The sequence below is a fragment of the Castor canadensis genome, chromosome 1 (genome assembly GCF_047511655.1).
Source record: "Castor canadensis chromosome 1, mCasCan1.hap1v2, whole genome shotgun sequence".
NCBI classification, from domain to species: domain Eukaryota; kingdom Metazoa; phylum Chordata; class Mammalia; order Rodentia; family Castoridae; genus Castor; species Castor canadensis.
In genome coordinates, this window is record NC_133386.1 from 148,919,366 (window position 1) to 148,945,724 (window position 26,359).

General features: G+C 37.8%; 1 protein-coding gene across 9 annotated transcripts in view; it reads right to left on the reverse strand.

Annotated features, from left to right (window-relative positions):
* Sbf2 (SET binding factor 2) overlaps positions 1-25,995 on the reverse strand; it is a 406,422-nt gene extending 380,427 nt beyond the window's left edge. For all 9 annotated transcript variants that reach the window (XM_074041194.1, XM_074041166.1, XM_074041157.1 and 6 more), the window contains exon 1: positions 25,797-25,995. In XM_074041194.1, the coding sequence (XP_073897295.1) occupies positions 25,797-25,851 (55 nt within the window). In that variant the 5' untranslated portion in view covers positions 25,852-25,995. The remainder of the gene's footprint in view (positions 1-25,796) is intronic.
* Between the last annotated feature and the right edge of the window lie 364 nt (positions 25,996-26,359).

Sequence of the window (26,359 nt, forward strand, 5' to 3'; positions counted from 1 at the left end):
GGAAAAAAAAAACCATAAAAGTCACCAAACTTCCAAAGTATAGGACTTCTCAGAATTTTCTTTTTTTTTTTGAGGGGTTTGTGGGTGGGATGCTGGAGACTGAATTTAGGGCCAATGAGCTACACCTTCTGCCCTCAGACTTCTAAATCTGCCAATGCATACTGAGAATTTCCAAGATTTAAATCAATCAAGCAGAGCTGCTCATAAATATTTAGTCAAAGTTACCTCTACTCAAAGGCTACTACCTGGAACTAATGCACCTTACAAATGCTTATCTAGTTAAAAAAAAAAAAATGACAGGACCCTCTTTTTCATTTGTAAGTTCACCTAAACTAAGTTAGTTTTTAGTAAATTTTATGAACCTGCTGACCCATGCCACACTTCTTGGTGAAAATGTCATGGCCATGCTAAGGTCTGGTGGTCATGTCTGGGATCAGATAACTTCACTCTGTTCAGAGATGACTGGTCAGGACTGGCACCAAAGGGACACCCATTCACTTATGTAGTCTTCCTCAAGAGGTTAGCTGAGCCAATGGGATTCATCTTAAAAAACAGGAAACAAACAGCAAAGCACAGGAGATGGAAGAGTCACACAGGCAACAAGTGCAAGTCACAAAGGAATAGGAAACTACTGGTAACCTAAGAAACTTGCCAACAGAGAACAAAACAAAGAGGACGGAACAGAGAAGGCATGCAAGAGAGGGACTATGTGTCTGCACCTAGGGTTAGTTCTAATTCCTGTGAACCTAGCCCTTGGAGCTATACAGATTCTCTGTTGAAGCCTTATAGTACTATGCTGTAGCCCTTTTGATTAAACTAGATTGAGAATGCTCTTTTCCTTATAATTAACCCTAATTAAATGCAAACAAGGAAAATTTAATTAATTTAACAGAAACGAAACCATACAAATCAGATTAAAGAATATAGACTATAGAGTTAGAATGCCTGTGATTGAATCCCTTATTTTCTTACTATAAGATATAAAATTATAGGCAAGTTACTTCAGGTAACTCCAATTGCCATCTGTAAAATGGAATTCCACCTCAGGAATGCTGTGAGGAGTAAATGAGATGTTTGTAAAGTGCTTTATCCACAGAAAGTACTGAATAAATGTTACCCATTATTACTGTCAATTACATAAGACATGTGTTTCTTTTTCTCTTACTCAGCATGAAAACCCTATTGCAAAACTATAACTAAAAAAAAGAAATAGTTTATAGCTGGATGTAAAAGTCTAGTAAATATTTCCTTTCAAAAAATGTTCTCGTATACTGTAGCCATAGTACCTTAACTCTAGGGAATCTCTCATTCTTTATACTTTTCACAGAACTAATGATATCAAATACTTTGAAAGTATCTTTGATCTTAACAAAGTGATTTTTCCACAATAGAATAAGAGTGTTCCATTAATATCAGCTATAAGCCAGGTGCCAATGGATCACACCTCTAATCCTAGCTATATGGGATGCTAAGACCTAGAGGATCAACCCCAGTTCTACCAAAAAAAAAAGAACTACCAGCTATACTTTATCAATATTTTGAAGAAACTAAAACATAATAATTTTCAAACAGACAACAAAATTAACCAACTTTATAAAATAGTAAGTTATTTTATTCTAAGATTATTATATTTGGAATGAATATACAGACCTATAATAAGAAACACAAGGGGAATATATAGTAGCATGTATGGAGGCCTTTTCATAACAATTTCAAATCCAAAGAGAAGTGATCTTATTAGCACTTACTATTTTTAGCCCTATTAATGTCTAATTCATAGTATTTTCACTCCATATACCAAGATATTTATTTACTTGCTAGGAATAATTTAGAGTTACTTTAATAAATTATTTATCTCCATCATTCTCTGATTCAGATAATTTGGATTCTCCCACTTAATAGCAAAGAAATTAGTTACATCAAGTTGAGAAATGTGATAGAAATTTTTTAAATCCACAATGTTTTTTAATTAATATGTTCTACCACCCACAATGTGTTAATCGGATCAATATGAATTATTTTTATTCAATAAGACTAAATTATTATGTATCTTTCACAAGTTATTTCTGTCCACTAAGGGCATACTTTTGCATAGGGGAAAAAATAGCCATTGCTTGACCATTTCTACATATAAAGTAACAACTCAGTAATAAAATGACAATCCAATCTTAAAATCAGCAAATGATCTGAACAGATATTTCACCAAAAACACAAGAAACAAAGATCAATATCATTGATCATCAGAGTAACAGCACAATGAGGGACTGGCAGAATGGCTGAAGTGGTAGAGCACCTACCTGTCTACAAGCCTGAGACCCTGAGTTCAAACCCCAGTATTGCCAAAAAAAAAAAAAAAAAAAAAAAAAGCACAATGAAGAGATCTTTTATATCTCATTTTTCACACATATCAAAATAGCTAAAATTAAAAAGACTGACAATCAAATATTGATGAGGTTGTAGAGTGACTGCAACCCTCACACATTACTGGTGGGGATGTGAAATGGTACAACTACTTTGAGGAAAAAAATGTGGCAGTTTCTTTATAAAACTAAACCCAAAAGAAATGAAAAAAAAAAAACTTCACAAAAAGTTTCTTATAAGAATATTAAGAGCAGTTTTTATTCATCTGAGCCAAACACTGAAAATAGTTCAAGTATCTATTCACAAATAGAGTATCATTTTGCAAGAAAGGGGAATAAACATAATGATGTGGATATAAATTATGTGCAAAAATTATGCTGAGTGAAAGAAGCCTCACTTAAAGGAGTGCATGTGATTCCATTGATGTGATGTTCTAGAAGAGGCAAAATTAATATATGGCAGAAAAGAGTGCTTGCCTCTGGGAGGCAGGAGGCAGGAAATGAAAGGGAGAGGGCATGAAGGAACATTTTGGAGTAATGACAATATATAAAATCTTGATGAGGGCTTAAGTTCCAGGATTCAGTTACTGACACCATCAGTACCAGCTATATAACCTTGAACAAATTATTTAATGTCCCAAGTCTCAGTAACTTAACAAAAAACTCTACTCAGAAGCTTCTAGACATCATCAATAGCTATAGAAAGGTAGCAGGATATAAAATTAACATAGAAAAATCATTAGCATTTCTATACTCTAACAATGAGCAAAGGGAAAAAGAATGTATGAAAACAATTCCATTTACAATAGCCTCAAAAAAAATCAAATACCTAGGTGTAAACCTAACAAAAGATGTGAAAGACCTCTACAAGGAAAACTATACACTTCTGAAGAAAGAGACTGAGGAAGACTATAGAAAGTGGAGAGATCTCCCATGCTCATGGATTGGTAGAATCAACATAGTAAAAATGTCGATACTCCCAAAAGTAATCTACAAGTTTAATGCAATTCCCATCAAAATTCCAATGACATTCATTAAAGAGATTGAAAAATCTACTGTTAAATTTATATGGAAACACAAGAGGCCACGAATAGCCAAGGCAATACTCAGTCAAAAGAACAATGCAGGAGGTATCACAATATCTGACTTCAAACTGTATTACAAAGCAATAACAATAAAAACAGCATGGTACTGGCACAAAAACAGACATGAAGACCAGTGGAACAGAATAGAGGACCCAGATATGACGCTACACAACTATAACCAACTTGTCTTTGACAAAGGAGCTAAAAATATACGATGGAGAAATAGCAGCCTCTTCAACAAAAACTGCTGGGAAAACTGGTTAGCAGCCTGCAAAAAACTGAAACTAGATCCATGTATATCACCCTATACCAAGATTAACTCAAAATGGATCAAGGATCTTAATATCAGACCCCAAACTCTAGAGTTGATACAGGAAAGAGTAGGAAATACTCTGGAGTTAGTAGGTATAGGTAAGAACTTTCTCAACGAAACCCCAGCAGCACAGCAACTAAGAGATAGCATAGATAAATGGGACCTCATAAAGCTAAAAAGCTTCTGTTCATCAAAAGAAATGGTCTCTAAACTGAAGAGAACACCCACAGAGTGGGAGAAAATATTTGCCAACTATACATCAGACAAAGGACTGATAACCAGAATATATAGGGAACTTAAAAAACTAAATTCTCCCAAAACTAATGAACCAATAAAGAAATGGGCAAGTGAACTAAACAGAACTTTCTCAAAAGAAGAAATTCAAATGGCCAAAAAATACATGAAAAAATGCTCACCATCTCTAGCAATAAAGGAAATGCAAATTAAAACCACGCTAAAATTCCACCTCACCCCTGTTAGAATAGCCATCATCAGCAACACCACCAACAACAGGTGTTGGTGAGGATGCGGGGGAAAAAGGAACCCTCTTACACTGTTGGTGGGAATGTAAACTAGTACAACCACTCTGGAAAAAAATTTGGAGGCTACTTAAAAAGCTAGACATTGATCTACCATTTGATCCAGCAATACCACTCTTGGGGATATACCCAAAAGACTGACACAGGTTACTCCACAGGCACCTGCACACCCATGTTTATTGCGGCACTATTCACAATAGTCAAGTTATGGAAACAGCCAAGATGCCCCAGCACTGACGAATGGATTAAGAAAATGTGGTATCTATACACAATGGAATTTTATGCAGCCATGAAGAAGAACGAAATGTTATCATTCGCTGGTAAATGGATGGAATTGGAGAACATCATTCTGAGTGAGGTTAGCCTGGCTCAAAAGACCAAAAATCGTATGTTCTCCCTCATATGTGGACATTAGATCAAGGGCAAACACAACAAGGGGATTGGACTATGAGCACATGATAAAAGCGAGAGCACACAAGGGATGGGTGAGGATAGGTAAGACACCTAAAAAATTAGTTAGCATTTGTTGCCCTTAATGCAGAGAAATTAAAGCAGATACCTTAAAAGCAACTGAGGCCAATAGGAAAAGGGGACCAGGGACTAGAGAAAAGGTGAGATCAAAAAGAATTAACCTAGAAGGTAACACACACGCACAGGAAACTAATGTGAGTCAACTCCCTGTATAGCTATCCTTACCTCAACCAGCAAAAACCCTTGTTCCTTCCTATTATGGCCTATACTCTCTCTACAACAAAATTAGAAATAAGGGCAAAATAGTTTCTGCTGGGTATTGAGGGGGTAGGGGGGAGAGAGAGGGGGCGGAGTGGGTGGTAAGGCAGGGGGTTGGGGCAGGGGGGAGAAATGACCCAAGCCTTGTATGCACATATGAATAATAAAAGGAAAAAAAAATGAATATAGAATTTTTTTTTTTATTATTCATATGTGCATACAAGTCTATATTCATTCTTGTATAGAGGGTACATCAACCATATTTGTAAATGACACAGTGTAACCCCACCCAGCACAACAATAAAAAAATAAAAAGATTCCACCTCACTCAACCAACAATGCTGTCGAGGATGTGGGTGAAAAGGAACCTTCATACACTGTTGGTAGGAATGTAAATTATTACAACCACTATGGAAACCAATCTGGAGGCTCCTCAAAAAACTAAAAACAGATCTGCCTCATGACCCAGCATTATCACTCTTAGGGACCTACTTGAAGGAATCTAAGGCAGGTTACAATAAAGACACCTGAACAACCATGTTTATTGCAGCATTAGTCACAATAGTCAAGTTATAGAAACAGCCAAGATGCCCCACAACTGATGAATAGATAAAGAAAATGTGGTATTTATACACAATAGAATTTTCTTCAGCCATAAAAAAGAATGAAATTTTGTTGTTTGCAGGTAAATGGATGGAACTAGAGAACATCAGCTTAAGTGAAGTTAGCCAGTTTCAGAAGGCCAAAGGCTGCGTGTTTTCTCTCATATGTAGAATATAAGCCCAATACAAATACCAAGCAATGTTATGAAAAAATGGGTCACCCTAAGGGGAGGTAACTAACAAGAGAGGGAAGGTAAAAGAAGGCAATTAAAAAGGTGATTATGGTTGATCTACTTTCTATACAAGAATGAATACGGACTTTTTAAACCTATTGAAATCACCAAAGGAGGAGACTAAGGTACAAAGGAGAAAAGTTGATGGAATAAACCAATTTGTGTTATAATACATATATACATGGAACTGTCACAATGAAACTCCCTGTGTAGCTACCTTAAATAAACAAAAATATCTTTTTTCAAAAGACAGAGGACAAAAACATGTCCTGTCTGGGGTTTGGTATCAGTGGGAGGGGGAAGGAGAGAAGGAAAGGGTGGAGGGGGTGAATATGGTGGAAATATTATGTACTCATGTATGAAAAGTGAAAAATGAGACCTGTTGAAATTATTCAAAGAGTGGGAGAGGGGGGATAAAAGGGAATGATGGAGGGGGTAAATTCAACTATGACATATTGAAAGCACTTTTGTAAATGTCACAATGTACTCCCTGTATAACAATAAAGTAACTAAAAAATTTAAAGAAAAAAAGAAAAAAAAACTAAAGCAAAAAATAGCTGGGATTCAAGTGGTAAAGCACCTGCTTAGCAAATTTGAGACCCTGAGTTCAAACAACAGTTCAAAAAAGCCCAGGGATTATTACCATATAATCTCTTAATTCATATTGTGACTGTAGCAATTCCTGTACTCTTTTTCAACTTTCTTTAGCTTTCTTCAGCCAAATTCCACATACAATCTGAACAGTAGCAATGAAATGGAATTGGGTGGGATGTAGGGTATAATGCAATTTTTGGGAATAGTTAATTTGTTTTTCACTATCCTAATTGAAATATTATTCTGCTGTTCCTTCTTCAAAAAAAAAATTAACTCTAATATTGAGTGGATTTTGATTTACTCAAGCTAAACTTACTGGGTAAAACATCTGTCTCAAACGGAAAACAAAGTTCAAACCCCAGTACTGCCAAAAAGAAAACGAGTGACATTCTTTCAAATTCCCTAGAAGACCATGTGGGACAATTATATAAAGCATTCATAAAATTCACTCCAGTCCTAACTGCTACTTTCCATTGCAAATTAATTTTCTTATAGTTATTTTCCAACTTTGTTCAGACACTTGAATTCTCTCCCTGAATGTTACTAGGACTCGTTTAAGCTGAGGGAAAAATGTGTATTTGTGCCCACAACCATGTGTCATTAACTATAAGCAGATTTTTTCACTTAAAAACTTTCCCGAAAACTAGTTATTTTCCTCAAACAAGAATCTTCCATTTTGAGTTCTTAAATCTGTATTTTAAATGAGCTAGATTTATAGAATATTTGCTAGGAGAAAGTAATTTGAGATGTCAAGCTCTCCATCAAGGTAATTATTTTCTTCAAACCTTGATACTAATTGACCTTATAAATTAGTAAAGTACACAAAGAGCTACAATGGATCAAGGGAAAAGATGACATCTATATAATGGTCTCATCTGTGGAAATGAGCATTTCTTACCAGGAAAGACACAAATTCTTTCTCTTAATCTGTTAGGGAAATCACTGAAAAGAAAGCCTTACAACTATCTACTCAATAATCAGTAAGTAACTGCTTACCTCCCATTATGTACTGTGCTAAAATAACTGCATTATTGCTGCTGAAAGGGCTTTTTTTCCCCAATTTCAAGAATTTCTCTACTCATAGAACACTGGGATATATTTGGACCGTGTCCTCAAGGATCTCTTTCAGTCTGAATAAATCAGACAAATACAAAGTGAGTCAGAACTCAGATTTCTGGCTTCAAATATTCTTATGACACAATAAAGGCCAAAGGCAAGTATCAATTCTTAATGTTTCAGAGACAAAATTTGAACTAGGTATGAAATTATAGTCTAGTCTCCTTGAGCCAGTCCTTTAACATCCCGCAGCTTCCTGTTGTTGCTTCAGCAGTTGTTCCTGCCAGGTGATTTTTTTTTTTCCTAATTAAAATCTCTCTGAAGGAAATGGGTATGCTCCTCTATTGCAAAATTGACAGACTTTTTGGAAGACAATTTAGCATACACCACAAAACTATTAAAAAATGTTCTTTTAGTGTTCAAAAACAGCTGGAACCAGAGGTATAAAGGATATTTCCAAAGTACTTTCTCTTAATTTTTTGTCTATCTTTACTTAAGGTTGTGTTCAATATTCAGAATTTCTAAATACAACAGGGAAAAACACACCTTGGTAACCTCAACTTAGTATCTTCAGTCATCTCAGTGGAAAGAGTTAGGCTTGCTTTGTTCCAAAAAGAGAAGACCCAAGGATGACTCTAATTAGCCCAGTTTAAGGTGGTGGTTGAGAGGAACTAGAACCGACACTTTCCCTGGGACTACAGGGACTAGAAGGCATGGTTTCCAACAGAAGGGATGATGAGCAGAAAATTAAACATGCATATCCTTTGACCCAGCAGTTCTACTTCTAGGAATTAAAACTTACACTATAGTTGTACACCAAACACCGTTTTAAGTACTTTATCAGTAGTAACTCTTTCAATCTTCACATCTATATCAGGTAAATACTACTATCTCATTTTACAGATACAGAAACTAAGACACAGAGTAATTTGGTAACTTGTCTAAGACCAGAACAACTAAGAGGCAAAACCAGGAACCAAATCCAGACCACCTGGATCCCTCCCACATTTTAAACTTTACTATTACTAAGCTTTATTGCCCCTCTATCTATGTATCCCAAGAAATTAAGATCAATGTAAAAATTTCTCTAGGATTCATCGTAGCATTAGTTATAACTGCAAATATCTGAAAATAAAATGTTTCATAAGAGATTCATTGGGAGTTATGTGTTTAACTAGATTATATACTTAAATGATGAAACACTTGGCTAATAAAAATTAATGCTATTATATAATATATGTGGAAAGCTAGTATAATATATAGTTAAATTTCAAAAACACAATTGCATAAATGAACAGATGCTATGACTTTGTTTTGTAAGAAGTGAAATAATGCCGTCAGCTCTCAGTGACCCACACCTGTAATCCTAGCTACTCAGGAGGCAGAGATCAGGAGGATCAAGGTTCAAAGCCAGCCCCAGCAAAGAGTTTTCCTATCTTGGAAAAAAAATCACAAACAAGGGCTTGGAGTAGCTCAAGGTGTAAGTCCTGAGTTCAAACTCCAACACTGCCAAAAAAAAAAAAAAAAGTGAAACAATAGATTGGGGACATGTCTCAAGTTGTGGAGCACTTGCCTAACAAGTGCAAGTCCCTGAGTTTAATACCCAGTAACAAATATATGTGTGTATACATATATAGATAGATACAGATATAGATATATCTATATATGTGTGTATGTATGAAGTGAATATATATATGAAGTGATAAAGTGAAGGCTTCTTGAGTAGCTCAAGTGGTACAGTTCTGCCTAGCAGGCGTGAGACCCTGAGTTCAAGTCCCAGTGGCACCAAAAAAAAAGTTAAATAGTGATACAGGTATGAAATAATATGGTGAAATTATAATATACATATATATGTATATGAATGAACACAAAAATTTCTACACAGTTATCTGTTAGGTCATGCTAAAGGGAGGTCACTGATGGGAGAGAGAGGGTAAAAGAAGTTAAGAAGGTGAATGGGGCTGGCAGAGTGGCCGGAGTGGTAGAGCACCTGCCTAGCAAGTGTGAGGTCCTGAGTTCAAAACCCCAGAACCACCAAAAAAAAAAAAGAAGAAGAAGAAGATGAATATAGTTGATACACTTTCTATACAAGAATGAATATAGAATTTTTAAACCTGTTGAAATCACCATAAGAAAGGGACTTGAGGGAGAAAGGAGAAAAGTAGAGGGCTTGAACCAACTCCATATATACATGGAAATGTCACAATGAAACTTCCTGTACAGCTATCTTAAACAAACAAAAATGACTTTTTTCAAAAATGGAGAACAGAAAGATTAAACAGGTCCTGTCTGGGTGTTGGTACCAGTGGGAGGTGGGAGGATATAAGGGTGTAGGAGGGTAAATGTCATAGAAATATACTTATGTATGAAAATGGAAAAATGAGACCTGCTGAAACTATTCCAGAAATGGGGGAAAGAGGGTTTAAAGGAGAATGATGGAGAGGGTGAATTCAACTATGATATATTGTGAGCACTTTTGTAAATGTCACAATGTACCCCCAGTACAATAATAAAAAATAAAAGAAAATAAAGCTATCTGCTAAAATATCAGCAGTATACCACTTTACAACCACTGTGGAGTGGCTATAATCCAAAGACAGAGCATAACAAGGGAGTGGCACTTGCAAAATTAAGGTGAACAATCTTGATTCCTTAGGAGAATATCAAGTAGTAAGCCAAGGCTTATTTGCCAATTATCAACTACTCATACAATATCCTTATACCTTTAACAATTTCTTCAAGAACTACAAAACTCATGACCCACAGTACAAGCCACCCTTGGTAAACAGTGATTTCATCAATTGTTTCTTTAAATTATTCATTTTAAAATAGTCCCTAGACTGAGCCTCTATGTAATATGTACATAGAAGAAAAGACTTTTGTTTGGGTTTTTTTAAATTAGATGTTTTGGTAACTAATTATTCTGTTCTAATCATTAGTAGGGAAAAAAAAGACCTGTTATACAAGACAGTAAAATGGAAAGGACAGCATAGCTTTCAAAAATCATACAGCTTAATTGCACAAATTAAAACATCCCAGGATCTAGATATTTTTGGACTCAAACCATTGTTTTTTAAAAACTGCTTCAACTAACACACATGATTACAAAGTAAAAAAAAACGTTATCATTATTTGTTCAGATTAAAATCAAACAGGAAAGATGATGTATCAATTAAAAACAAACATACATGCATAGTTTCATAAAACTCATTTTTCTTTAAAAATATTTTCTTTAAAAAAAAGCAGAAAATAATGTGCTTGTTTAGCTGCGCATTGAGTTTTGTCAATGTGGGACCATGGCTGGCAAATAGGTACAAAAACAAACATGTCCCATCCATACCAATGTATGTACATATTCTTTTTCTTTCTTTTTCTTTTTTTGTGGGTCTGTGGTTTTCAGGGCTTCATGCTTACAAAGTGGTGCTCTACCATTGAGATACACTTCCAGTCCAATTTGCTCTGGTTATTGTGGAGACAGGGTCTCAAGAACTATTTGTCAGGGCTGGCATCCATCTGCAATCCTCCTGATCTCAGCCTCCCAAGTGGCTAGGATTATAGGCATGAGCCATCAGTGCTCAGGTGTGTATCCTTTCATGTGCTGACTTCTTAAATTGCAGACAAGCTGGTGCTGATGTTTAAAGGTAAGGAATGGAGTGTCTCCTAAAGCACAGTCCTGACATCAATCATTCAGAAAAAAGACTGATCCTTGGCCAGAACACTAGAACCAAGAAAGAGACCTTAGATAAACCTAACAGGAATGGATTACCTGCCTGGCACCCATTTATGTTCTAGACATGAAAAGACATGTTAAAAGAAGATGATTTATAGCATATGATAGCATACAAGAAAATAAGTAGAATAATAACCCTTTGAGAGACCACAACCTGGCTGTGTTCCAGAGGCTCACGCTTATAATTCTAGCTACTTAGAAAGCTAGGACTGGGAGGATTACAGTTCAAGGTCAGCCTAGAAAACAGTTCATGAGACCTCATCTCCAAAATAACCAGAGCAAATAATGCACTGGAAAAGTGGTGAAAGTGGCAGAATGCCTTCTTTCCAACTACAAACCCCAGTCCAGAGAGACATCACAGCTTGAAAGCAACTAAAATATACTTTGCAAACCAGACAAATGACTTGAAAGTTACTCTCTGGCTTTATTACCCTTTTGTCTTGTTTTTAGCTTTTAGGAAGGTCTTATTTCAATATTCAAGCTGATTTCGGAGATGTCTCAGAAAATAAAGGGAAAATGATTTGATAGGGGGAGATAGTTGGATCAAAATGTTAAGAAAAAGTGGCACTCCATGAAGTCACAAAAGAAAGAGAAGAACTGAACTGAAGCTCTGATGTCAAGCCAACCCTGCCCAAGTAGATGTTCTTTCATTGTGAGGATGGGGATTCATTTTATTAGAAAAAACTAGGAAGTTTCTGTTGAGGTGCCTAGAACCAAGGTCACTGCAACAAGGTCTGAAGAGACAGGTACAAAAGCTAGCAGCTTTCTGTAATGTTTAAATTTTATAATAAATAGGTATTACTACCCTAAGTATGAAAGAGTTTAGCAATAGACCAGTCAAAGCAGTATGTAAAGGAATATACAGGAACATACACCAAATATGTGCAATAGAACACTTAAGAAAAACTTATATGCAGAGGGGCTGGGGGTATAACTCAATGGTAGAATTCCTGCTTTAGCTGCCCAAGGCTCTGGGGAGGGAAAGTGGGAGAGAGGGAAGGAGGAAAGAAGGAAAGAAGGAAAGAAGAAAGAAGGAAGGAAGGAAGGAAAGAAGGAAGAAGGAGGGATGGAGGGAGGGAAGAAGATAGGGAGGGAGGGAGGAAAGGAATCTAAAACAGAGATTCTAAATCACATGGACACAAAAATTCAAGAGCCAGGCAGAATGCATCAGTCAGAAAAAAATTCTACAAGGAGGTAAACTCAAGATGTGAGTAGAAGAGGTCACACAATTTGTTGAGAAAGAAGAAAAGAAAAAAGGGAGACCAGACCACCAATCTGAAATCAAAGTTTTCTATGAAAGCAGGTACTTTGCTCAACATGTTACCTCATCTATGCTTACCACTGAGAAAGCACAACAGGGCTCTAAAAGTCTTTAGCTGCAATACCCTAGATTTCAAGACTGAAAAACACTATTTTGATTCCTAAAAGGCTAATTCTCTGTTGGAGCTTCTTGGTGGATATAACATCCATTTCTCAAAAACTCTAACTATACAATATAAAACTAAAGTATTTCAAATTATTTGATAGAGCTATTGAATATGGTTTTAATATCCATGCTTTTTATTTCTAAGGTTAAGATATATACCACTCAAAACTAAAATTATTTTTTACTTATGTAACTTTTCATTAACTTTTATTCTATGGTTTAACAGTCCATTTAAAAGAAAGTTCCCAATCCTCTCCAGTTCCAAGACTGCAAGAGACTCTTAAGACAAAATAAAGACCCCTGGCAAACCTGACTAAAATGAGGAGAGAAAAAACCCAAATTAGTAGAATTAGGAATGCAAAAGGGGAGATAACAACAAACACCATGGAAGTCCAGGAAATCATCAGAGACTACTTTGAGAACCTATATTCAAATAAATTTGAAAATCTAAAAGAAATGGACAGATTTCTAGATACATATGAGCATCCAAAACTGAACCAAGAGGAAATTAATTACCTGAATAGACCTATAACACAAAATGAAATTGAAGCAGCAATCAAGAGTCTCCCCAAAAAGAAAAGTCCAGGACCTGATGGATTCTCTGCTGAATTCTATCAGACCTTTAAAGAAGAACTGATACCAACCCTCCTTAAACTGTTCCACAAAATAGAAAGGGAAGGAAAACTGCCAAACACATTTTATGAAGCCAGTATTACACTTATCCCAAAACCAGGCAAAGACACCTCCAAAAAGGAGAACTATAGGCCAATCTCCTTAATGAACACTGATACAAAAATCCTCAACAAAAAAATGGCAAACCGAATTCAGCAACACATCAAAAAGATTATTCACCATGACCAAGCAGGCTTCATCCCAGGGATGCAGGGGTGGTTCAACATACGAAAAACAATAAATGTAATAAACCACATTAACAGAAGCAAAGACAAAAACCACTTGATCATCTCAATAGATGCAGAAAAAGCCTTTGATAAGATCCAACATCATTTCATGATAAAAGCTCTAAGAAAACTAGGAATAGAAGGAAAGTTCCTCAACATTATAAAAGCTATATATGACAAACCTACAGCCAGCATTATACTTAACGGAGAAAAAGTAAAACCATTCCCTCTAAAATCAGGAACCAGACAAGGATGCCCACTATCTCCACTCCTATTCAACATAGTACTGGAATTCCTAGCCAGAGCAATTAGGCAAGAAGAAGGAATAAAAGGAATACAAATAGGTAAAGAAACTGTCAAAATATCCCTATTTGCAGACGACATGATCCTATACCTTAAAGACCCAAAAAACTCTACTCAGAAGCTTCTAGACATCATCAATAGCTACAGCAAGGTAGCAGGATATAAAATCAACATAGAAAAATCATTAGCATTTCTATACACTAACAATGAGCAAAGGGAAAAAGAATGTATGAAAACAATTCCATTTACAATAGCCTCAAAAAAAATCAAATACCTAGGTGTAAACCTAACAAAAGATGTGAAAGACCTCTACAAGGAAAACTATACACTTCTGAAGAAAGAGACTGAGGAAGACTATAGAAAGTGGAGAGATCTCCCATGCTCATGGATTGGTAGAATCAACATAGTAAAAATGTCAATACTCCCCAAAGTAATCTACATGTTTAATGCAATTCCCATCAAAATTCCAATGACATTCATTAAAGAGACTGAAAAATCTACTGTTAAATTTATATGGAAACACAAGAGGCCACGAATAGCCAAGGCAATACTCAGTCAAAAGAACAATGCAGGTGGTATCACATACCTGACTTCAAACTATATTACAAAGCAGTAACAATAAAAACAGCATGGTACTGGCACAAAAACAGACATGAAGACCAGTGGAACAGAATAGAGGACCCAGATATGAAGCCACACAACTATAAGCAACTTATCTTTGACAAAGGAGCTAAAAATATACAATGGAGAAATAGCAGCCTCTTCAACAAAAACTGCTGGGAAAACTGGTTAGCAGTCTGCAAAAAACTGAAACTAGATCCATGTATATCACCCTATACCAAGATTAACTCAAAATGGATCAAGGATCTTAATATCAGACCCCAAACTCTTAAGTTGATACAAGAAAGAGTAGGAAATACTCTGGAGTTAGTAGGTATAGGTAAGAACTTTCTCAATGAAACCCCAGCAGCACAGCAACTAAGAGATAGCATAGATAAATGGGACCTCATAAAACTAAAAAGCTTCTGTTCATCAAAAGAAATGGTCTCTAAACTGAAGAGAACACCCACAGAGTGGGAGAAAATATTTGCCAACTATACATCAGACAAAGGACTGATAACCAGAATATACAGGGAACTTAAAAAACTAAATTCTCCCAAAACTAATGAACCAATAAAGAAATGGGCATGTGAACTAAACAGAACTTTCTCAAAAGAAGAAATTCAAATGGCCAGAAAACACATGAAAAAATGCTCACCATCTCTAGCAATAAAGGAAATGCAAATTAAAACCACGCTAAGATTCCACCTCACCCCTGTTAGAATAGCCATCATCAGCAACACCACCAACAACAGGTGTTGGCGAGGATGCGGGGAAAAAGGAACCCTCTTACACTGTTGGTGGGAATGTAGACTAGTACAACCACTCTGGAAAAAAATCTGGAGGCTACTTAAAAAGCTGGACATCGATCTACCATTTGATCCAGCAATACCACTCTTGGGGATATACCCAAAAGACTGTTACTCCAGAGGTACCTGCACATCCATGTTTATTGCGGCACTATTCACAATAGCCAAGTTATGGAAACAGCCAAGATGCCCCAGCACTGACGAATGGATTAAGAAAATGTGGTATCTATACACAATGGAATTTTATGCAGCCATGAAGAAGAACGAAATGTTATCATTCGCTGGTAAATGGATGGAATTGGAGAACATCATTCTGAGTGAGGTTAGCCTGGCTCAAAAGACCAAAAATCGTATGTTCTCCCTCATATGTGGACATTAGATCAAGGGCAAACACAACAAGGGGATTGGACTATGAGCACATGATAAAAGCGAGAGCACACAAGGGAGGGGTGAGGATAGGTAAGACACCTAAAAAACTAGCTAGCATTTGTTGCCCTTAATGCAGAGAAACTAAAGCAGATACCTTAAAGCAACTGAGGCCAATAGGAAAAGGAGACTAGGAACTAGAGAAAAGGTTAGATTAAAAAGAATTAACCTAGAAGGTAACACCCACGCACAGGAAATCAATGTGAGTCAATGCCCTGTATAGCTATCCTTATCTCAACCAGCAAAACCCCTTGTACCTTCCTATTATTGCTTATACTCTCTCTACAACAAAATTAGAGATAAGGGCAAAATAGTTTCTGCTGGGTATTGAGGGGGGGAGCGGGAGGGGGTGGAGTGGGTGGTAAGGGAGGGGGTGGGGGCAGGGGGGAGAAATAAACCAAGCCTTGTATGCACATATGAATAATAAAAGAAAAATGAAAAAAAAAAAAAAAAAGAAAAAAAAGTTTTATGAACCCTTGTGTTTCCAGTGGATTAAATAGTACCCTCAAAAACTTTATGTCCACTAGAATCTCAAAATGTGACTTTATTTGGAAATAGGGTCTTTACTGATATAATTACTTAATAATATCGAGATTAAGTTATTCTGGATTTAGGGTGGTGTCTTTATAATAGAGGAGATTTGAACAAAGTCACAGAGGAGAAAGTTATAACAAGAGGAAGGCAAAGAATAAGAGTTATGTTGCCACAAATCAAGTAACACCTACGTCCACTAAAAGGTGACAAATCAGGATTCTTCCCAGAGGTCTCCATGCCCTTCTGGCACCTTAATTTCAGAATTCTAGCCTTCAGGATTATGATAGAATAAATGTCTGTTATTTTAAGCCACCAAGTTTATGGTAATTTGTTCTTGCGGCCCCAAGAAACTAACATACATATCGGAGCGCTTATCTGTAGCTATCATACAATAATACATCATTAAATACTAAGACATTCTAAAAAGTGAGGATTCTTTCTCTGATACTTCCCTATAATAGTATTAGTTCTCCCTTTTCTTACTTATTCCTCTACTCAAAAACAATCAGTATCTGTAGAAATGTCTACATAATAAAAAACATCTAGCCTGTCTGAAATTCAAACATAAGTAGTTTATATGAATTATATAAAATATTTCCATAAGCAAAACTTGTTCTTCATTTATTTTTTCTAGGTAAACAAAATATACAGATAAAGCTGAAAAAAATATTTTCTGAAAAATTCTACAATCAAATTGGTAAGTATAAGGAAAAGTAAAATTATAAAAATTGTAAGTTCCATTTTTCTTCACAATGCAAATTATAATGCACTTGTGGCTCATGCCTGTAATCCTAGTTACTCGGGAGGCAGACATCAAAAAGGATAGTGATCAGAAGCCAGCCTGGGCAAATGGTTTGTGAGAACCTATCTCAAAAAATACCCAAACAAAAAAGGGCTGGCAGAGTGGCTCAAATGGTACAGCGCCTGCCTAGCAAGCATGAGGCCATGAGTTCAAATCCCAGTAACACCAAAAGAGAAAGAGAAGAAAAAGAGAAATTTAATAAGTTCAATTACATAAAGTTTATGCAGCAATGTCTTGGGACCTGTATTCATCAAAGTGAGTTTGGCCCCATGACTTTGTTGGACCTAGATATCATGGTTTCCACATTTCCCAGCATTAATTCAACCAATAGCAGACTGGAAATATTCAGAAATTTTTTTCATCTGTACCGAACATATACTGTCATTTTTTTCATATCAGTATTCCCTAAATAATACATTATAATAACTATTTCTATAGCAGTTACTAAAAGTAATCCAGAGATGATTTAAAGTATACAGGAGGATGTGCATAGATTATAGGCAAATATTCAACACTTCATATAAAGGACTTGAACATCTGCAGATTTTTATATCCTAGGAGCAAGGGTGGGGAAAAGACCTGGAACCAATTCCCCATGGATGCCAAGAGACTACAATAATATTCCAAAGTCATGATCTTAATTATCAAATTCATGAGTCTGTTTGTAGTCCCCATTATATACATCATCATAGCACTTGACATTGATTTATTTTTTCTTCCTCAAAATTCTCTACATATAAGGTTTCCATGGTTCTTCTGCAATACCTCTGATCATCCCTATTCAATTTCCTGTCTGTTACTGCTTTATCTACTCCTTAAATACTGATTTTTCTCTGGGTTCAATTCTTAGGTCACTCTCTCTTTCCACTCTACACACTTCCTGAGCGGTCTCATTCTTTTCTTCATAGCTGACAACCAGTTGGCTATTGATAATTGCCACAATAAGTGTCTAATCTTCACCTCTGCCTTTCCTCCTGACCCATATACTTAAAACACTCAAATGATATCTCTACCTTGATAATGGAAGTCACTGTTAACATGTCCAAAATTAAGCTCACCATTTCTTTCCCTTGTTCTGATTTATTTCTTCTCCTTAATTCCCTAATTGCATTTATTGCATCACTAATCGCCCATTACTCAGGCTAGACCCTTCATTATCCTCAACCCCTCACATTCATTCATTCCTAAATTTTGGTAATTTGTGCTTTCAAATTTCTCTAGCAACCATACCCTCCTTTGCATTCCCACTATAAATGTTCCTGAGCTTTCTCACACTGGACTTTCTGCCTCCACTTGAATCACATTTCTATGTTAACTCTTGCTTTTAAAAAAAAACTCATTTTTCAACAGTATTCACTGTCTACAGAGTCTAAGCTAAATTCTACAGCTTGATACACAGAGCTTTTCACAATCTGATCCCAATCCATTACTAGCTAGCATCAAAGCCTACTCTAATTCCCAACTATACTACACTGCTCTCCATTCCTCCTAACAAGACATTCACACATGCACATTTTTCTCTGCCTATAATCTCCTCTATCCTCTTTTCTACATACCAAAGACTTATCCATCCTCTACGACTTGGGTTTAAATATCACCTCTCGTAAGAAGTCTTCTTTCTTCCTCAGGAAAGTCACCCTTTTCATTTATCACTACTCATTTTAAGACTGTTTCCATTAATGAGTAAATGAGAAACAGTTTTACTCTTTTGTTTGTTTCTGAGATGTGGGTCTGGCTATGTTGTCCAGACTGGTCTCAAACTCCCAGATTCACTGGGCACCAGTGGCTAACTCCCATAATCCTAGCTACTCAAGAGGCAGTTATCAGGAGCATCACAGTTCAAAGCCAGCCCAGGCAAACAATTCGCAATATCTGTTTCAAAAACAAAACAAAACAAAAAAACCCTCCACAAAAAAGGGTAAGTAGAGTGATTTAAGGTGTACACTCTGAGTTCAAACTCCAGTACTGCAAAAAACAAAAAGCAAAAAACAAAAAACTCCTGTATTCAAGCAATCCTCCCACCTCAGCTTCCAAAGCAGCTGGTACTACAGGTATATATACCCACACACTCAACTCTGAAAACTTTTATTCTTTACTCATTTATTTCTGGACTGGCACTTAACACAATAACTGGAAAGTGATAAATATTTGCCAAATCAATGAATCCCAAAGGGATCTCAATAGCTAGCAAAAAGAGCACTCAAGAAATCCCACTGTTTCAATATAAAATAGGACAAAGGGAAGTACCAAGGGCTGGTGATACATTCCAATAGTTTAAAAATAATCATTATCAATTTTTCAAATGTCTCAAGGACTGGGCCTCAGTGCAGTGGTGGCATGCGTAAAGACTTGGGTTCAATCCTTGGCATCCTCCACCAAAAAAGCCTCAAAATGTGGTATTTTGAGTATTGTAGGTATTACACATAAATTTACTTTTTAGCTTATCTCACCTGTAATATATTGCTTAAACAAAACTGATCAAATATCTAAGAAGCATTTCAAATGCTTTCCATAATACACTTAAATCAGTCTTAATTTCAAATTATTAAAATGAAACTGCCATAAAAGTCATTAGTATCAAGTTATTCTTATAAGCATGCTAGCAGCATCATAACAAACAGTACAAAGTTGGAAACAAGTAAATGTCCAATAATAAAGTGGAGATCAGCCATTGAAGATTATGTTTTTCTGAAATTTTATAGCATAAAAGTGTCCTTACATCACCAATATTAAGAGAAGTAAGAACCGGGCACCAGTTGCTCACACCTGTAATCCTAGCTACTCAGGAGGCAGAGATCAGAAGAATCAAAGTTCAAAGCCAGCCTCATAGAAATAGTTTATGAGACTCTATCTTCAAAAAAAAAAAAAAAATCACAAAAAATAGGACTGGTGGGGTGCTCAAAGAGTAAAAGTATTTACCTAGCAAGTAGAAGGCTCCAGGGGTCTTTGAGTTCAAACCCCAGTGCTACCAAAATATAAAAATAAAAAAATAAGGGCATCTTTCTCTTCCTTATGGTTTTTAAACATTTATTTTGAGATAGTTACAGATTTACAGTTGAAGAAATAATAGATACCATATGCCCCTTTACCTAGTTTCCCTCAACATGGAGATCTTTCAAAATTACAATACAATATTAACCGTATTACAAGCCACCCTTCTTACTCAGATTTTCCCAGTTTTCATTTGGATGTATGTGTGGGTTTAGTTCTATATAATTTTATTGCATATGGAGGAGGTTCATGAATCTACTATCCAATGAAGATACAAAACAGTTCTATTACCACACAACCCCTTCTGTTGCTGTTTTATAACCATGGTCAACTCCTACCTTCCTGCTTTGTTTTTCTCATATTTTTAACAACTATATTCATTCAATATATCTTTATTAAGTACCTACTATGTATCAGGTACTCTCCTTTCTATATAATTCAAATAACACATATTAACTCTTTATTCTGGCATATAAAAGCAATTTTTCAAAAGATAAGGCTTTCAATATAATTTTAAGATAGACATGTTTAAAAACTATTAAAAAGTGTTATTAATGGCAAAGACACTTTAAGAACAAAAAGAATATGTAAACTGGACTTTTTAAAAAAAGTATGTATGGATGCATAGTACCCGGTACCCATGCCAAGCAAAGGAGGCTTTCACATTGTTCAACAAAAATATATGTTTTTTGTCAATGAAAACCAAATTTTTTAAATAATAAAAAAAAAAATAACTGAAACGCCCATACACTGCTGATGAGGATACAAAATGACATAGCCAGTTTGGAAAACAGTCTGGCAGTTTCAGATGAAGTTAAACAGATACTTATCCTTCTCTTAAGTATTTATCCCCCCATCAAAAAAAAAAAAATGACTACATATGAACGCTCAAAGATCTGAATGCAAATGTTCTCAACAACTTTGTTCATAATAATCAAAAAGTGGAAACTTCAATAAATGTCCACTAACTGGAAAATTAATAAACAAAGTGTATTCTACTCAGCAATAAAAAGGAATAATTGTGGCTGAGAGTGTAGTTCAGTGGTAGAGTACAGGCTCTACCACTCTATGAGTAAAACCCTGGGTTCAGTCTCTAACACCAAAGAAAAAAGGGATAGAGGGTCAATTAGCCAACAAACACCACATAGATAAATCTCAGTGTCTAAGTCAAAATGAAAAAAAATAAAAAAATAAAAAAACCTGTACAAATCTATTTATATGACATTCTAGAAAAGACAAAAACATACAGACAGAAAACAGACCAGTAATTGCCACAGGCTAGGGAGGAAATGAACTACAAAAGGACATGAAAGAACTTTTTGGAAGGATGGAAATGTTCTATATCTTGATTGTGACGGTAGCCACACTAGTGTATGTATTTGTTGAAAGTCACTGAAAGGGCTATGTGGATCAAGTGGCAGAGTGCTTGCCCAAAAACCTGAGTTCAAATCCTGGTATTGACAAAGTTATTGAACTATTCACCTAAAAGGGTAAAACTTACTGCATGTAAATTATACTCCAATAAACCACAAAAGATTATCCCAAATAGAAAAAAAACTACGTATTTCACAATTGAGATTATACAATTTATACAAGCATATGGGTTTTGTTAATTTAAAAATCTTCCTCTTCCTGGTATGGGAAGGGGAGAATTCACAGTAGGTCTGGGGGAGAGGAGGGGCTTGTACCATCTCAAGTAGGCCAAGGAGGAATCCATGAGATGGGAGAAATCAATGTGATATGAGAATGACCAAGACTAAACATACTGAGTCAGTCCCTGGGTCAAAGCAGAAGGGACAAACTGGCATAGGGCACTAAGGTACAAAGGGAGTGAGGAAGATGTCTTCACAAGGAAACAGGCCATGAGAAGTCAGAGCCTGAGAAGGAGAAAAAGTGTGTCCACAGACAGTGGGGGAGGCCAACCTGGGGAGTCAGAGCTAGAGCAGCATGGAAAGCCACTGTAATAAGGCATCCTGGTATGGGCTCTTAAGGTCCTGACAGGACTGGCATGGCAGTGAAGGAGGAGAGATGAAATGAAGGAAATGAATGTCAGCAGGAAAGGAACAGATGGTGGTAAAGATGAAAGACTGGTTATAAACAGCAACGCTGAACAAATAAACACATTTATTAAGGATAGGGAGGGGAGAGGCTGAAGGAAGGAGATTAAGGTGACTGTATATGGTAGGTAGACTTCATGTACCTATATGAAACAGAACTAAGAAACCTCTTACAATTGCTTTAAGTGGGGTGGGGAGGAGGCTGAGGAGGGAGACAATGTAAATAATGTACAATGTAAATCTAATCGGAATAGTCACTATGAATCCCCCCTCCTGTATAATGAATATATCCTAATAAAAAATTATGGAAAAAATATATATATTAAGGATAATGAAAAATTTCTCACTGAGAACATTACAACATGAAAAAATCAGAATGGACCTTGGAGTGTTGAGCTGAAATCAGAGGTACTAGGATGAATTCTTAGTTTTCAATATATAAAGAAATACAGATGTAAATGTGTATGTGTACCTACATCCACTAAGAGGTAACAATCCAACAGAAATAAAGACACTAGCACTGAGAAATCAACTCCTAAATGTCATTCTCCACTGAAACAAACCAGAGATCCCCAGAGAAATGGCTGATTCCAGGACTAAGACAGGAAAGTACAAGATAAACCAGGAGAACTAGGAATGTAGCTCAGTGGTAGAGTTATCACCTAGCACATAAGAGGCCTAGTATTAGATTTCCAACATCACAAATTAAAAAGAAAAAAAAAAAGGAACCAGGAATATCATTTTATGTCAAAAAAGTAAAGATGTGCTCAAAAACTGATGGGAAAATGTCATGAGGATACAGAAGCTATCTGTATGGGTTCTCACTGGTCAAATGAGAAACAATTTGAACATTAAAATAAGTAACTGTTAAGATCTGATTGTTTGTGTTCTCCCCCTTCAAAAAAATTTATACTCTGAAATCTTAACACCCAAAGTAATAGTACTAGGAGTTAGGGTCTCTGGGAAGTGAATACGTTAGTATTCACTAAAATGGGATTAGTTTCATTATTAAAGAGATATCAGAAAGTTCATTTGCCCTTTGGGCCATGTGAGGTTAAAGTGAGGACCCGGCTACAAGGAAACAGGCCCTCACTAGTCCTCAAACCTGCTGGAGCCTTAACCTTGAACTTTCCAGCCTTTAGAACTGTAAGAAGTAAATTTCTTTTGTTTATATGTCACTCAATTTCAGGTACTTTTGTTATAGGAACCTCAGACTAAACCAAACAGTAACAGAATACACTAAAAAAAAAAAGAAAGAAAGAAAAGAAAACCACAAATCCATATAGATATCATTAAAATGTTGAAGAATAAAATATTTACATAATTTCAAAGTATTCATCACAAAAACTATTAAATACTAACTTTATACTGGAGAAGCCTAGTAGCCACTGATAATACTTCAACTAATCAAAGTAAAAATCACACCAATAATGAAATGAAATTGTGCACCACCTGACAAGATGCGGTGAGCACCACTTTTGTGACATTCATGCCCAAGTGCTTAACTTGTATGTATCTAACCACGAATGAACAATCCCAAATTGAGGGACATTCTACAAAATAACTGACCTGCAATCATCTAAAGTGTCAAGGTAATAAAAGTCAAGAGAAAGTGAAGGAATTGTTCCAGATTGAAGGAGAGAGATTAAAGAAATAAAACAAAAGAATGCAACACCTACCTGGGCACTGTTGATTCATGCCTGTAATCCTAGCTACTTGGGAGGCTGAGATTGGGAGGATCTTGGTTCAAGGCCAACCCCAGGCAAATAGTTTTTGAGACCCCCCATCTCCAAAACAACCAGGATAAAGTGGGTTGGAGGTGTGGCCCAAGTGGCAAAGCACCTGCTTTCAAACTTGAACCCCTGAGTTCAAATTCCATCCCACAAAAACAAAAACAAAACCTTGAACTAAATAGAATACTCTTGTTATTGTGAGTTTCCTATTTTGGTGATAATACTGTGATTATGTTGAAGAATGTCCTTGCCTGTAGAAAATGCACAATAAAGCATTCTGGAGTGACAGGGCATCAGGTCACCATCTTCTTCTCTAATGTTCAGGGAAAAAAATACTTTGCACCACACTTGTAACCTTTCTTCAAGTTTGTGATTGTTCCAAAATTGTTTTAAAGTGGGGAAAAGAACAATGTCCCTAAAAACTAAAGGTTAAAACAAAACTGTGATTCTCCACACTGCTACTCTTGGTAAATAAAAGACACGAGACTATGGAAAATTACTAGGAAATAGTATGAAATTTTGGAGCCAGAAGATACTTTAAAGACAGCTCAAACCCCTCGCCCCCCTCTTTCTTTTGGTAGAACTGGGGTTTAACTCAGGGCTTTGTGCTTACAAAGCAGGCATCTACTGCTTGAGCCACATCTTCAGTCCATTTTGCTTTGGTATTTTGGAGATGACCTCTTGCGAACTATTCCCCCACACACACACTCCCACCCCCGCCAGCCTCCAACTGCATTCCTCCAAATCTCAACCTCCCAAATTAGCTAGGATTATAGATGTGAGCCGCCAGTGCCCGTCTCAACCTCTTCTCTTAACCGACCTCAAACAGGTCATGAGTGGTGAGAGAGGAAAGAATATGAAGGATTCGCACTAAAGGAGAGGAAGTTCTTAAGAGAGGAATACAGGGGCGGGAGGCTAAGTGGGTAGAACAATGGTATTCTGGCATTACCAAAGGCTGAAACCATCAGCAAAACACAATCTCAGCATCTCCTCTGGAAAATGAAGGGGCTGTAGAGTTATGTCTAAAATTCCTTCCGACTGTGAGGCTGAAATTATCCTGACATAAAAAGTGCTTTCCCAGCTCAATTTGTTACTACATTACGTTTAGCTACATAGTAATACAAAGAAACACAAACCCAAAAATAAACGGGCACGAACCCTGAATACTTTCACGTTGTGGAAATCCATCAAAGTATAAAATGCAATGCATTTGCCAGAATGCTGCTTATGATGAAACTTTTACGACGAGTTAAGAGAACAATTAAAACACTCATTGAAGAGAAACAAGATAACCTGCAGCAGTCAGCTGGCTGTCTTTACTTGAAAGACAGGTCATTTCGTTCTGATGTGAGCATCGCATGTGTGCTGAAAGAACGGGTACCACATGCTAGATATGTTCCAAAGTGCAAAGATCCTTTCGCTCTTCCCCAGCAGCACGCGACCGGTCAACTAAGGGCGGTCCCTAGGCCCCCAACAGAGCAGGGGTGAGGCAGCGCTGGACTCTCAGCACTTCCTTTTGAAGAGGACAGCCCCCTGCGTCACTGTTACTCACTCGGGATACAGGGCAGAAGTTTGTCCCCGAGGAACTTACACAGTTGGCTCCCGCCCTCCCAGCCCTGCGGTCCTGGGCCCAACCCCGCTAGCACAAGGGCGCTGCCCCTGATCCCCGGCCACCTCGGGAGACAGGGTCGCGGCTCCGGGACTGGCTCGAGGCTGGCCCAGCCGGTCCGCCCTGGGCCGGGCCGACGCGGCCTAAGCCCGAGTCCCGGCCGAGCGGGTCCCTCACGCCCACCGCGAGGCTCAGCCCCGCCGAGAAGGCCCGACGCCGGCAGAACGCTTCGCAGCCGCCCGGCCCGGCCCGGTCCCCGCCTCCCCGCCTCCAGGCCGCGACGCCCGGCCCCGCCGAGCCCACTGGACAGCGGCGGGGGGCGGAGGCGGAGGAGGCCCGGGGGCGGCGCCCGCCCCACACCCTTACCTGGCTTCTCGTGGTCGTAGCCTACCACAATGAAGTAGTCGGCCAGCCGGGCCATGGCCGCCGCCGCCGCGTCCGGGAAGCGGGTCCCCGTCGCCGCCCTCGCCGCCGCCGCCCACCCGGCCCGGGAGGGCTCAGCATTTTCTCTTCAGCGGCGGTAGTGGCAGCGGCGGCACTTCAGCCATGTTTGACAAGCGAGACGCGCTCTGCGCCTGCGCCGCGCCTGGCGCCCGCTCCTCCCCCGCCCCCACCCGAGCGGGCTCGTGGTCGCCGAGCGGAGCTGCGAGCGGGCACCACCCCACCCTCGCCTGGCCGCTCGGCCGCTCGGGCGCTCGGGGAGCGGACGGCCCCGCTGGGTCCCGCCACGCGCCGCTGCCCAAGCTGCGGGATCCGCTCACTTTGAGGCCTGGCTGCTGCTTCGCAGCTGTCCCCCAACCCCCACCCCTTGCACCCCTATTTTTTCCTGGAGCAGGGGGTCCTTCCTTCCTTCCGCCTTCTCTGTTCTTTTTGGATTTGGGAGAAAGGGCATGAACGTTGAGGGGTCACTTGGAAAGTTGGTTCTTTCC